General features: G+C 37.3%; 1 protein-coding gene across 1 annotated transcript in view; it reads left to right on the plus strand.

Annotated features, from left to right (window-relative positions):
* Window positions 1–2,549: 2,549 nt before the first annotated feature.
* Window positions 2,550–15,629, plus strand: part of pparab (peroxisome proliferator-activated receptor alpha b) — a 31,905-nt gene continuing 18,825 nt past the window's right edge. The window contains exons 1-2 of the mRNA XM_053641213.1: window positions 2,550–2,871; window positions 14,244–14,489. Of these exons, the coding sequence (XP_053497188.1) occupies window positions 14,285–14,489 (205 nt within the window). The 5' untranslated portion in view covers window positions 2,550–2,871; window positions 14,244–14,284. The remainder of the gene's footprint in view (window positions 2,872–14,243; window positions 14,490–15,629) is intronic.

Below are 15,629 nucleotides of genomic sequence, written 5' to 3' on the forward strand. Positions count from 1 at the left end.
ATCATGGCCAGCACAAAGCATGCAACAACTTTTTTACTTATTTTATGATGTAAAAAACAAAAACATGTCTCCTACACCTTCATTAAATATGCTTGCTTAGTCCCTTTGGACAAATGTCTTCTGTAGATATACTTCAGCTGCGAGTACAAAACAGCGCCACCTGTTGGTACATCTGGTACACTGACGCATGCCCACACATTAAATCTCATTCCGGTTGTTCATATTTCCAAAGGTCAAAACCAACATCCAGTGTATTTTCAACTCATGTCATATTTGTTGCATCAGCTCTGTATACTGCAATTAGCAAACTCTCACCATCTGGTGCGGGTGAGCATGGGTTTCCTTTTGAGCCTGGTTCCTCTCAAGGTTTCTTAATAATAGCATCTTAGGGAGTTTTTCCTTGCCACTCCCTACCCTGGGTTGCTCATTAGGGATCTTGACATGGATTTCTGTCTAGAGAAAGACATCTGTCTCATAAAATATCTAGCAGGTTTGAAATAGAAAAAGCAAAGCATTGCTTCGAAGACAAGGTGAAGAGAAAAAGTTTAACATAATTATACACACCATATATATATATATATATATATATATATATATATATATATATATATATATATATATATATATATAGGGATTTTGTACAGTAGATGGTCAATACAGTCAATTTCCGAAATTCAAATTCTGACCCACAAGAACCGAACATTAAACTAAAGAAAAAAATCATGCAATTTTCCTAAACATAAAGGTCTTAAAATGTTATTACAGCATGTTATTACAAAGGCTATATTGCCACATAACTAGCAGCTAGCAGTTAAAAGTAGTATGCCTAAACCAATTCACTGATGCCCAACAAGCACATCCATACACATTTAATAGAGATGCAGTAACTTAATTATATTGATACACAATCTCACCTGCTAATTCAATACATTTTGTTTATAACCACACATCTACATAATAGACTGTATGTATTAAAATCTTCATGAGGATTTTACAAAAGGACACAGGCTAAGAGGGAAAAAATACTCTAGGGTGCATTAGATTAGTGTGTGTGTGTGTGTGTGTGTGTGTGTGTTTTATTATAGGGCACATCATAGTGGGGTGGTTTTGCCATATAGGGTTTAATAGGGAGGACATATTAGGGTGATATATTAGTGGTCACTTTATTAGGAACACCTGTACACCTGCTCATTCATGCAGTCATTCAATTAGCCAATCATGTGGCAGCAATTCAATACATAAAATCATGCAGATAAAGGTCAAGAGCTTCGATTAATTTTCACATGAAACATCAGAATGAAGAATAAATATGATCTCTTTGACTTTAACAGTGGAATCAGGTTCAGGTTACTTTATTTGTACCTGTAGGTAGATTTGGCCTGCAGTGGGCAAGTTCATACATTTTTTTTTTTTTTTTTTTTTTTTTACAAACAACACAAACAGTGAACATTAAATCTTATAAAAGTGCATGTCTGTTGGTGCCAGATGGACTGGTTTGGGTATTTCAGAAACTGCTAATCTTCTGGGAATTTCACACATAACAGTCTCTAGTATCTAGTTTACATGGAATGGTGCGAAAAACAAGAAACACTGAGCGAGTGACAGTTCTGTGGGTAGAAATGCTTTGTTGATAAGAGAGGTCAGAGGAAAATGGACAGATTGGTTTGAGCTGCCAGGAAGGATAAAGTAATTCAAGTAATCATTATTTACAACATTATTTACCGTGGTTCCATAACCATTTTTTTTCCTTCAAAATACAATATGAACAGATGGAGTAGAAATCACAGTTAAAGAAAAACAAAAAACACTAAAGGTAAATAACATTTTATAATGTATTTCTTGCAGTTGCAGCATAAGACAGAATTGAAAACAAAATAAAGATCAGCATCAATCTCTAAAATGTTATGAACACGGGACACTAAGTATAATCTCTGCATACTAAATAGTAACCACTTAGTAAAAAATCTATCTTATTAACCTTTTTAGTAAGATGTTTGTTTGATAAAAATAAATAAATAAATAAATAAAAAACAATTTAATGCACATAAAATCCATCAGTGCATCTTTTAACCATAGTTTTGGGGTGTCTCATGCATCTGTTAATGCATCCATTATATCCCCTCACTTTTCCCCTCTCTACTCTATTTTAAGACTGTCCCAATTTACAAAATCGTCTTGAAAGTGATTAACATCTGTACATGAACTTTATGCTTATTTTGTTACAGTATTCTATTACAGTAGTACATTTTATACACACTGCATATGCATCATACATATGTGTAATACATCAGTCATGACAATTTTATGAACGACAACACAATAAAACTACCTAAAACATATGTAATGTTCCCCAAGATTTTTGGAGTCAAAAAGATTTTGATTCAAAAATCAACAAGTAGCCCTCTAGACTATTCTATCCCTTCAGGGAGCCCTCACTCACAAAAAGCTTGGAGACCCCTGCGGTAAACAGATATGTTTTTTGTGTCATTTTTTTTAAACGTGTTTCTGTTTATAACTCTAATGGAGTCCAATCTCAGCATTCGTCTCTTAGGGGGCGTCACGCTCTCGCGGCTCTTCCTGCATTCCGATTGGCTCAGACCGTAGGTGTGTCTGGAAAGGGGGGAGAGGCGGGAGGGTGCTCAAACGTTTCCACGGCTACGGCGCGAGCTGCTTTTCGTGACGCGACTTCCGGGAGTTTGTTCGGGGCGCTCGGCAGGCGGCGGGGAGTGGGGAGTTTGACAGCGGCGGACAAACAAGGACGCGTGGAAGGAGACACACGTTCGTTTCCCTTGTTCTCTGTTCCTCCGTACAGAGGGAGTCCTTCTGTAGCCTGCCGAGAACTCTGCCAATATGGACGCACCGCAACTCCAGGTATACGTCTTTAATTTAGAGCTGTGCACTCTGTGGTTTATTTACTGTGCTGTAGTGTAGTAGGAGTAGGCCTGTAGTGTCTATAGCTGCGTTTTAACATACCACCATACTAATCTGTACTATACCATACTATACTAATACTATACTATACTATACTATACTATACCATACCACACTATACTATACTTTACTACACTATACTATACCATACCACACTATACTATACTGTACTATACCATACCATACTATACCATACTATACTATACTATACTTTACTTTACTATACCATACCACACTATAAGATACCATACTATACTATACTATACTTTACTATACCATACCACACTATACTATACCATACTATACTATACTATACTTTACTATACCATACCACACTATACTATACCATACTATACTATACTATACTTTACTATACCATACCACACTATACTATACCATACTATACTATACTATACTTTACTATACCATACCACACTATAAGATACCATACTATACTATACTATACTTTACTATACCATACCACACTATACTATACCATACTATACTATACTATACTTTACTATACCATACCACACTATACTATACCATACTATACTGTACTTTACTATACCATACCACACTGTACTATACCATACTATACTATACTATACTATACTTTTATTTGTATACTATACTATACTATACCATACTATACTATACTACTCTACTAAATGATATGTCAAAACATACCAGTGTGGGAATCATCACTCAGTCAATATGACACGTTTTCTCTCTACAAACATGATACAGCATTCATTTTGCTGTTCAAATCGACTTTATTTTATGCTTCCACAAAACTGCTCAATGCTGCAACCGAGCAAACTGCACAATGCAAACTTTTTTCTTTTTTTTTTTTTTGGCTGTAAAAGTTTTCTAGGAATGTTCCAGTCTAATTTTTTATACCAGTTTATCCCACACTAACACCTGAGACCACTCTTGAAGTCTCATTACACAACGCCAGAGGCAGTGTTCCTCTGTCTGCTGCTCCAGCACTTCTTTCCTTCACTTATCTTATCATACGTTCACATCTGCTTGGCTTTACTGCCTGAAGCCATGGTCCATATTGTGGAAATAAGCAGGCATGTTACTTTTTAAACGACTCGCTACAAACTAAATAGGCAAGCAGATGTTTTTCTGTTTCAGCAAGTGCAGTATAAGAACACACACACACACACACACACACACACACACACACACACACACCAGCTTTCAAACTACTGATGGATTATTGATTGGAGAAGAAAATTACAAGTCAGCATTTTTCTCAATGACTAACGTACTATATATAGTATCAACCTTTGGTCTTATTGCGTATTAGTTTTATTAATGCATATCGATGTAATTAGGGGAAGGTGGAATAATTAGGCTAATGGTGTGTGTGTGTGTGTGTGTGTATATATATATATATATATATATATATATATATATATATATATATATATATATATATATATATAAAGGACTGCTTTTAATTTCTGCACATTTCAGATTGTCAAACAGGATTATTAAAAGGAATCGATGGAAGATAAATTGCATCTCTAACCTACAATGTTTGCCAGATAACAGTGAGATTGATATACAGTATAGCAGCAATATCAAAGCAATATGTTAAGACTGTAATCCCAAGTTATAGCACTGATTACTGATTTACTGAGTCACAGTTAATTGAGTGTGTAGGTACAAAACAAAATTTGTGTGTGTGTGTATATATATATATATATATATATATATATATATATATATATATATATATAATATTTATTCATTTAGCAGACGCTAACAAATGCGAACTTACAAAGCGACTTAAATATAATATAAGAAATATAAGCAAAGCAATATATCAACCGGAGAACAATACAAGTAGTGCTACTATACTAGATTTATAATTTAGTTCTAGAGAAGCAAAGTGCGCAGAGTAGAAGTGTAAGTTTTTTTTTTAATCTATTTTATTTTTTTAAGTAATGTGTGCATGGCAGTTTAGGAGTTAGTCAAGTGCTCATGGAAGAGGTGGGTCTTTAGCTGTTTTTTGAAAATATTTCACTGAAGCCTAATTTGATAAATAAATCAATCCGAGTTTCAGAGTTCAGTACCAAACCTTATTCAATAGCATGGAGGATGATGATCTCTTTCTTATTGACCACAATAACAGACAGATAATGTCCTAGCGAAATTGTGATCATGCTTTAAGAGGTGGTTAATTAGTTGAAACAGTGTGTTTAGAGAAGAACCCTGGAGACAGTTTCCCAGTGAAACTCCTTGCTCTGTTGCAGATGGACGCAATGCACTTTAACGGTCCAGAAGTCTGAGAGCACTATAGAGAATGCTTCTATTTTACACTCTTTTCTGTTGTAATAATTTTCATTACAAATTATATCACTGACAATAACGTGAGTGAAATGTAGAGTCTTTGAAATATCTACATGGATTTCAGAGTATTTGGTACGTCCCCTTTTTGCTTTTATTGACAGTGTGCAGTCGAGGTGGCCTGAACTCTACAAGTTTTATATTTTAAATGTAATTTTCTAGAAATAGTGCAGAATTTTGAATATTAAACATTCAACATATTGAGCATTTTAATTTCTTTTAACTGTTATTAAAAAAAACCCATAAACCTTCTATTTATTTCCCATTTCACATTTACATTTATTCATTTAGCAGACACTTTTATTCAAAGCGAATTTCAAATGAGGAAATACAAGCAAAGCGATATATCAAGCGGAGAACATTGCAAGCAGTGCTACCATACAAGATCCAGGGTAAGCTTTAAAAAAAAATATATATATATATATATATATATATATATATATATATATATATATATATATGTACATATTTTTTTATCATGTGGGATTGGCATGTTAGGGGTTAGTTAAGTGTTCACGGAAGAGGTGGGTCTTTAGCTGTTTTTTGAAGATAGTGACAGATTCTGAGGTCCGGATTGAGGTCGAAAGTTCATTCCACCACTGAGGGACGGTTAGGTATAAATGAAAAAAAAAAGAAAAGAAAAGATTTTCATTGTGGTCTCAGATTTTTGGTCCCCAACGTACATAATGACAAAATGAAAAAAGACCTGGCATGGATCTAAAACGCATAGATAAAATATCCTTACTTTTACATAAATTCAGCATATAACACAACATAAGCAAAACATAAACAAAGCATTAGTTATGCCATGTATGACAAGATGCATATTTAATGTGTTCTTCTTTGCAGTGAAAGCTTTTGTCTGTGCCCAAATACCTATATGTAATGATATAGTATACAATTACATTAGCTGGTCTTGAAGTTGCAGTTTGTTTGTATTGCTGTTTGTGATTCTGTAACTTGAACCTGATCTTATGGAGCTTAATCTTAAGTATCTTATCATTTAAGCCTACTGTGACAAAACAGGTTGCTTTGCTTGCTGTTGGAGTAAATTATGATGGTGATGAGTTACAGAGGATCCATCTCTGTCGTTCCAGATGGAGTGAAGTGAAGTAGCGTAAACAGAGGACTGTCAAGGGCGGTTGTTAAAGCAGCCTGGAAATGAAGCAGACTGTCATTTTTTCTTAGTGGGGTCCTGCTGAGTAAATCGCCAGAACAGACCTGCATTGCTCAGAGCTTTCATGGTGCATGTAGAAGATGGGTTTATTGCTCTTCACTCACCTTTCTGGGTCTTAGTTATGTTTTAATCATTTAGTTACTGTACAAATACACAATATGCGTACTGTGTGTAAGTGACATATATAAAATATACATGCACAAGCTATTAAACTAACAGTATACAGTGATATAAGAAAGTAATCTGGAAAGAATACGTTATTTCAGGGGAGATAGTTTATTAGGACAAATAATTAAGCAAATCGATTATCTATAAGGGAACGTCCTATAGTTTGAGTTGCCTTTTTAGCATCTCTTGTTTGCTCAAGTAAGAACATGCGTCTGATTTTAGCAGTCTGTGTAGCAGTGTGTAGAGGCTTACTGCATCTTTCTTGCTTTTCTTGCATTTCTCTCTCTCTCTCTCTCTCTCTCTTTCAGGTTCTTTGTGAGACTTTGCTCTGGCAGGCGTGAGAAAGAGTGCTTTAGTTTGGAATCTGAGCTGTCTAATCAGGCCCCACTCTTATTCTCACTCTCTTTCTCTGTACTATAGTACCTACTTGTTCTTTATCTTCTTTTTTTTTTTCTTCCCCAAACAGGACTTTCTTGTTCTGCTAACTGCCCCTCTGCCTGTCTTCTTCTGCATGTCAACATACATATTTGTTTCTATATGGATAGTGGTTATACTCACATACCCATGGATAAGAGTGTAAGTGTGTGCACTCCTTTGTTTGCATACTCTTGTGTTATTAAGCTCGTGTATTGTTGCTCGACCAAGTGAAGATATGATAGAAAAGTGTTTGCTTTCTGAAATTAATTCGAGCGAGGCAGGTTTTGTCAGTCTTCGACTGACATTAATCATCGCTCAAGCGAACGTGTCCTTGGCCGCTCTGGAAATATTCTGCGCTACTATTTTAAAGGGGTGTTTGCGTTGAGTTGTTGAACAGGGTGCTGTGTAAAACTGTATCAAATGTGTATTGTATCATATAATTCCAGCTATAATAATCATACCAATCTGAGTGTTCTTCATAATGTAGCACACTCATTATGCGTTTGAAAATTACCTAACGAATCATGTGTAATGGAGTATAGAAAACATTAAGCCGTTGCCCTCAAGGACTGGAGTTGTAAATCACTATAAATGCCAACAGACGTTGATAAATGTGGTTTTTTTTTTCTTGTTCTTCTCGCTCGCACTCTAAACAATCGCATATAAGCTAACATACAAATATGATCCTGCTCTCCTCGATCACGAGTGAGGTTATTACAAGAAAGACATGTCAATCTGAAAAGATGATTTCTTTTGTCTTTTCCTAACAATTAACAAAACAAAATGTAACAACGTGATTCCTAAAATAATAATAATAATAATAATAGTAAGATATATATATACAGAGTCCTAGCATATACTGGCATATTCCTAAACTATGGCCTGAAAGATTACAGCTAAGTGTCCCCATGTGCCATAGCTAAGAAGCTTTCAAGTGTATTAGTGATGTCTGCAGCACTAGATTATGACAAGCCCTCCCCTAAAACAGCACACTGGAAAATGTAACAGGACACTTACAGCTGTCCAGCCATCTGTAGCATTTGCCACCACACTTTGCCCTTGTTGTAGGTTTTACAACAAAACTAGACGAATACAAATGAAAAGGCGAATGAGAGAACACGTCCTCTGTTTTGGGAGGGTTTTTTTTGTTCTTTTTTTTTTTGGTTAGTAGGTGTCTTTGCCAGGCAAAACTGGCTACAGTGGAAAAAGTTTTTCTGGTTTGTTAACTTTTGTTTTCATTGTGTTTGACTGACTAACAAGGTGTAAAATAAACTCTGGTGTGTGAAATAGTGCTGATGCCCTTCAAAGGAAGGACAATATATGCAAGCCTCATTTCTAAAGTGTTTCATGCCTGTTTTTTTTTTTGTTTGTTTGTTTGTTTTGTTCGTTTTTTTAATCTCTCAGATATTCTGAATATAAATCACTACTGGCTTTTTTCCAAGTGTCACCCTTTGGACTCTTTGTAGTTCACTGTTTTTACATTATTATACCCTAAATTTGACAGTTTGCATTTATATGGTGGCTTACTGTGATTATTTGCTAAGACCTTATACAGGCACTGGTTCAGTGGCCACAGGCTGCTTTCTGTTTCCACCCAATAGTGCCATGTGATGAAACCTGTGCCAAAACTAGTCCCTAGGCTGTGATTATACATGGGAAGCTGTTTGATCCTGAGCATGTCTATCACCTGAGTTTAGTGTATGGACAAAAGCACACTTAACATTGTATGGATGGAGTTCTTTATTGCCTGCTTCAGCTTTAGCACGTTCTCCTCACATCGTTCCATGAGATTCAGTGTACTTGAATTCTTGATTCTGATTGGTCAGAAAGTGTTGATTTAATTTTCTATAACAGCATTGCTCCGACTGTAGTGCCAGAGCACAGATTTATATGATATAATATATAATAGGGACTTGTATGATGGATGAATTAAAAATGTGTTTAATTATTGATGTCGTTAAGCTTTGGAGAAGTAGATATTTATTTAGCATTTTGGAAGAAGTCTCCTGTGACAATTTGGGTGGCTGTGGCTCAGGTGGTAGTACGGGTTGTTCACTAATCGTAGGGTTGGCGGTTCGCTTCCTAGTTAGGGTTATCCACATGCTGAAGTGTCCTTGGGCAAGACACTGGCAAGCTAGTGCCTTGCATGGCAGATCTGCTACCATTGGGGTGTGTGGGTGAATGAGAAACAGTTTAAAGCACTTTGTAGAACCGGTAAGGTTAAAAAAGCATTATAAAAGTGCAGACCATAAGTTGTTCCTTTAAGCTTTCCTTCAGGACAGAACATTTTGCACTTACTTGGTAACATGACAAGCTGCATTTTTTCAAGAGAAGGAGTTGAGGGAATGACTGTTTATAGTCGTTATAACATAAGTGATAACAGGAACATTAAATGTATCTATAAATGGATAAAAAGCATGACATCATTTATTAAATAATTTTTAAAAATTACTTGCAAATTGCAGGGGGTGCATGGTGGCTTAGTGGTTAGCACGTTCGCCTCACACCTCCAGGGTCTGAGGTTCGATTCCTGCCAGGGCCATGTGTGTGTGGAGTTTGCATGTTCTCCCCGTGCTGTGGGGGTTTCCTCCGGGTGCTCCGGTTTCCTCCCCCAGTCCAAAGACATGCATGGTAGGCTGATTGGCGTGTCTAAAGTGTCCGTAGTGTATGAATGGGTGTGTGAATGTGTATGTGATTGTGCCCTGCGATGGACTGGCACCCTGTTCCGGGTGTACCCCGCCTTGTGCCTGATGCTTCCTGGGATAGGCTCCAGGTTCCCCGTGATCCTGAAAAGGAGTAAGCAGTTGAAGATGGATGGATGGACTTGCAAATTGCTGGGGTATGAGAGGAATAAAGCACTTCAGCACCCGCTGTTACTGAAAAAATATGAAAAAATATTAAACTTTTGAGCGGTAACGCATCATACCACCCCGTCTTTCATTATTTTCCCTGTCGTGTTTTGTTCCGTAACACTTAACACTTTTGTTTCCACAAACAGATTGTGTATCATCTTGAAAAGATTGTCTGTCATCCGCTCAACCTAATTAAAAAACGGTTAGTAATAATAGTTCCTATTGACAGCAAAGCCATGTCCTCGGTTTGTGTGTGTAGAGCAGCAGGTGGCGAGCTGTGTATGCGACAGCATTGAGGTGCTTTGCGCTATCAAGAACAATATGAACCAATTGGAGCATGTTACATTAAAAAAAAAAACCCACACACATATCAAATGAAAAGTTTTCTTTGGGAAAGCCAATTTACAGTAGATTTTGTCTGGTGGTTGGGCATGTAAAGTAACTGTTATACATGTTCACTGGGCAACTGTGAATGAAAAATTGTTCATCCCTGTAGATATATTTGAGATGTCCCAGTTATGCGACATTTGGAGAACACTCTTCAATCTAGCATGTGAATGGGTTCTCTGGAAAACCCCTTAATATGGTGTAATATAGTCCAGAAGCCGTAAAAGACTTTGGAAGCAAATCTGCAACATTCACTAACAAAATGAAATTGTTTGTGGATTTTATAACTTTGTTTAATACTTTTGGCGCTGAAAAAAACCCCCCACTGACATATTAAACTAAGATCTCTAAGAGCCTCTGTTTCTTAAATGCATGATAAAGCAAAGCATTGAATAGTAACTGTTGTTGGGTACTGCAATCATTAATCAAATGTTTGGGATTATATCTTTGATTTGGGCTGAGTGCAGCTCTGTATTTAGAAATTGTCTGTACTGCATTAAATTGTAACCGACAGTAAATGTAATACGGTTGTCACTGCGAACCAGTTACTCGTTGATCAGACATACTGGTTTTTCCCTGTTCTTGTGTGCATTAAAAGTGAGTGCCAAACAATATCCACAGCTACCATGGTTGTCATTTTGATCACAAATCAAGCATCATGTGAGACACTGTGGGACTCTCACATCCACGCATCAAGCAGAAGAAGAACACAGATCTGGTTAAGTGAAAATGGTTGATAATAAAGATGTTAAGATATTTTTCACCGAGACCAGACCAGCTTGTTGAGTAGCACCTCTTAAGTGTTCACTAGAAAATAAGTTTAGACTCAGGTGATTTGTTTGCTTTAGATAAGTCAGCAGGGTTTAAGTCACAATAGATTCAAAAACTTACCATCCAAAGTTTATGATCTATGTACATCTATTTTTTACAACACGTACAAATCACAGTCATGACCACTTAATTATACGTAATATAGATAGACGAGTCATGGGTCAGGGACTTCTCCCTTTTAAAATACTACATTTTACAACATGACAATGCAGTTCCCTAAACGTTGCACTCACATGACCGGTGGGCTAGAAAAAGATAGCCGAATCATCACATTAAGACAGTTTGCCGTTTTTTAAAAGGGCGTCTATATTGCAGTCTCTGATTTTACAAAGCAGTCCAGTCACTTCAGAGAACACAGACTGGGACCCTGCTCATATACGTTTATTTGTTATTTATTTTGAGTTGACTGAAACCTTTTTTCGATTAAAGCTGGCGGTTGTAGAGGCGAATACTAACGAATCATCGTATGGGAAATTGATTTCTAATGGCTCATAGGCAAACATTAGAATGCTGAGGTGGAGAAGTGGTCATTCACTTAAAAACACCACAGGTCAAGTAGAATAGTAGGCATTGTTAGGAAGAGTAAATAGGAAGACGCTTCCTAGTCCTAGTTTAATGGTCATGTGTATGCACAGTGTTATCCTCCTTGCATGCTAATAATTCAGTAACTTCTCACACCATTGGAATGTTACTGGGTGTGGGAAACTTTTTAATCCCAAGCCATGGTGAACACTACCTGATTTAGTAAACCAGAAGAGTTAGGCATTTCTTTCTTCAGTAAACTATATGAAATATTTCTGGACATACAGTATATTAATCTTTACAAATGCATTGGACTGACAGAAACTGTGCATAGATTAAACTATGTTCGTTTCAGTTTGGGGTGGATATACTGTACGCCTATTGTGTATACAGATATGCTATCAGTGTCTAAAGTCAAACTAAGATAATACGTTTAAATAAAATAATGTGCTTTATGACATCCAAATGAAATACTATGCCTTGTATCCAGGTGGCACCATGGCTATTTAGAAATGGTCTGTACTGCATTAACTTGTAACTGACAGTAAATGTAATATGATCGTCATTGCGAACCAGTTACTCGTTGAGAAGACAGGTTTCATACTGTGTTTTTCCCTGTCCTTGTGTGCATTAAAATTCAGTGCCAAACAATATCCACAGCTACCATGGTTGTCATTTTGATCACACATCCTTGCACCAGTGCATAAATCAAGCATCATGTGAGACACTGTGGGTCTCTCAAATCCATGCGACAAGCAGAAGAAGAACACAGAGTTGGTTAAGAGAAAATTGTTGATAATAAAGATGCTTGAATATTTTACATTGAGGCCAGACCAAATGAAGAGCGAGACGAAATTAAGACTATATTTTTAAAAGAATGCGTTCATGCACCACTAAGCGTGTCCAAATGAAATCCTGTGCCTTGTGTCCAGGTGGCACTATGGCTTTGCCTTAATAATAAAACTGAGTTAATGTAATGCTCCAAAGAGTAGGTTAAACATCAGTCTTCTTGCAGGCCTCGATTAAATGTAATCTGAGATATACTTTATTATAGAGCAGTCAGCATAACTCTATACAGTATGTAGACAGAAATATGGGACCAAAGAATAATGTCACTATTATGCAATATATAGTGAAATATTTCTGTCCACTTTTGTCATACCGTCTTATGTTGTGGGAGACACTGTGGCACATCTGGTAGCGTTACCCTCATTACCCTCCCACAGCTCCAGGGCCTTGGGTTCAGTCCCTGAGCTCAGGTTGCTGTCTGTGTGGAGTTTTGCACGTTCTCCGCATGTCCACTTAGGTGATTGAAGTAGAAGCCTTTATTTGTCACATATGCAAATAAAGTACAATAATATATATTACAGCAAAATGCTTTTCTTAGCATATCCCAGCTTGTTAGGAAGCTGGGGTCAGAGTGCAGGGTAAGCCATGATATATTGTACCCCTGGAGCAAGGCGGGTTAAGGAGTTTGCTCAACAGTGGTAGCTTTAGCGGTGATGGGGCTTGAACCCCCAACCTTATGGCCAGTAACCCAGAGCCTTAAGTATTGAGCCACCATTGCCCTTGGTGTGATTGGTGAGTCCCTAGGGGTGAATGAATTGCCTGTAGGTGTTCTCTAGTGTTCTCAGGATAGACTCTGGATCCACCGCACCCCTGACCAGGATAAATATCTCCGTCTGTGTGTTGTTGCAGAGTGAGTTGATGACATTGTACATTCCTGCTTCACAGGGTCATGACCCACTCAGACACCTTGCCCCGAGACAAACATAGCTCTGTTGTCTCGGCTAGTGATCCTAAGTCTCCTCCCATTGTTTCCCTATGCTTTCATTCTTCAATTTCTAAACCTCTCTTCTTTGCCTTCTGCTGTCTTCTCCTTTTATGAAAGTAACAAAATAATAATCATTTTAATGCAGTTCGTTTGACAAGGCTTGATGCAAGATTTCCATTCTTTGAACACATCCTGTAAACGTCCGCCCCTACAGTATTGCTCCGAGTGCTGAAGTTATGGTGGCGTACTATTCCACACGTGAACTGTTTGTGATATTTTTGTCGGCACCCTTTATTAGCGCAGCACATTTTCGATCGTAGTGTGCATATGCCTTAACAGCATGTAAATAGTGTGGTTGCCAGATGTAAATGTAGGTTAGAGTTAAATGCCCCCTGGTTTATCCTGACATATAGAGACTCATGTATTCATCTCTAAGCGCATGTTAACTATTGATAACCCTGGCCTCATTTGGCTTGTCTGCTTAACTGCACCATCAGACAGACACAACACAGACACTTAGATAAGGATATTTTGAGTGCTCACATCCCAAGTTGAATACAGATAAGAATGGAAATAAAAGACAAAACTCAACTCTCGACAGGGTTGAACTGACCATCAATTTAGTACGTTGAACTGATTAATGACTGCTGATTTATTTCGTTAAGAATTCGCTAAGGAGTTAGGGTGAACGCTTAGATAAATCAGATCTGTGATACTATGATCATTTATAAGTGTGATTTAAATCTGTAGTAGTTCTGGACTCTGTTTAGTTTCAGAAAACTGAACAACCACTTCTGTTTCTGTGTTTCTCTATGTGTAGGCTGATGTGTGAGTTGGCCTCAGACCCAGTCCACCATCGACATGGTAGACATAGAGAGCCCCTACAGTCCTCTGTCCCCTCTGGAGGACTCTGTGCTGAACAGCCCGCTCTACACGGACTTCGTGGTTTCGGGAAACCTCCAAGACATCTCAGAGCCCATCAATGAAGAGGCACTCAGCAACCTAGATGTATCCGAGTACCACTCATCCGGCCTGTGCTCCAGCTCCGAGAGCTCCACGGTGCCAGGTAGGAATCTAGCAATGGAACAGGGACGTGGTGACCGTTTCATACTGACCAATTGGATAACGTTCTCATATATTATTACTCAGTTGTGCCTGCAATACAGTACGAGTATCTATGAGATTTTCCTTTTCGATAGGAGTTCGATTGTAAACCCAAAAGAATAAATGTAGCTGTTTTAAACAAATGGAAAATGCATGCCTTTCTGATATTTCTTCACTCTTTGTCAAAAGAATAGAGGTCAATAGGTCAATTTGATCAAATGCAGCTAAAGAGAAGCTTGAATAAAGCTAGCAGATGCTTGTCATCAATGTACGAATGTAGAAAATGAAACTTTTTCTTTATTTTGGTGCTTTGTAGCCTACGAAATGCGAAATTTGCACCTGTGTAGTACTTCAGTTTAGTGCTGACAAGAATCCTCTCTATTTTTATGTTCACGTTCAAAATAACTTCATCTACAGTACATCACACGAGAGATGGATTTGAATAACATGAGTAAATATCACTCGATATGTGTCTCCTACACGCTTGGGTATAATAGAAATGCTTTGATTTTGGAAGATAATGCACAGATTAGAGCATTAAAGACAATGTGTGTGAAGGACACAAAACTAATAAATCACAGGTTGCAAGGCAAACATTGAGCTAAGAAGCAGGGTGTGTGCGGCACCCAGGCAGTCTGATAGGGAATCAATAGAGCTGTAAAATTTGAAAAGGAAAAGAGAAAAATAAGATAATATTCATTGTAATTAACATATAACAATAAGCATGCATGGTTTTTGAGTTACTTACAAGGAAATGCTTCCACATAGATTTATTAATCCAAGTGTTGCAGCATTCTGTAGTGTATAGGGTTTTTTTCATTGGTTTGTTTGTTGTTGTTGTTTGTTTTTTCTTTACTGCTGTAGCTCTGAATACTTTTCATGAAATGCTAAATGATTCTTTGCAAATGTCCTGTGATAGTATAAGGCTTGTTGCATTATGGTTAGTATTGGTGCTTAGTTTCAAACAACATTATCCCCCAAAAAGCCATAACTTAGTACATCATAACCCATAGGTGTTTTTTTTTCCCCCCAAAGGAAACAACATGCTAGTCGAGGTTTTCAGGACGTGTATTCCCTTTCCAAAATACAATATATTTTGGTT

The sequence above is a fragment of the Ictalurus furcatus genome, chromosome 14 (assembly GCF_023375685.1).
Source record: "Ictalurus furcatus strain D&B chromosome 14, Billie_1.0, whole genome shotgun sequence".
In the NCBI taxonomy this organism is placed as follows: Eukaryota; Metazoa; Chordata; class Actinopteri; order Siluriformes; family Ictaluridae; genus Ictalurus; species Ictalurus furcatus.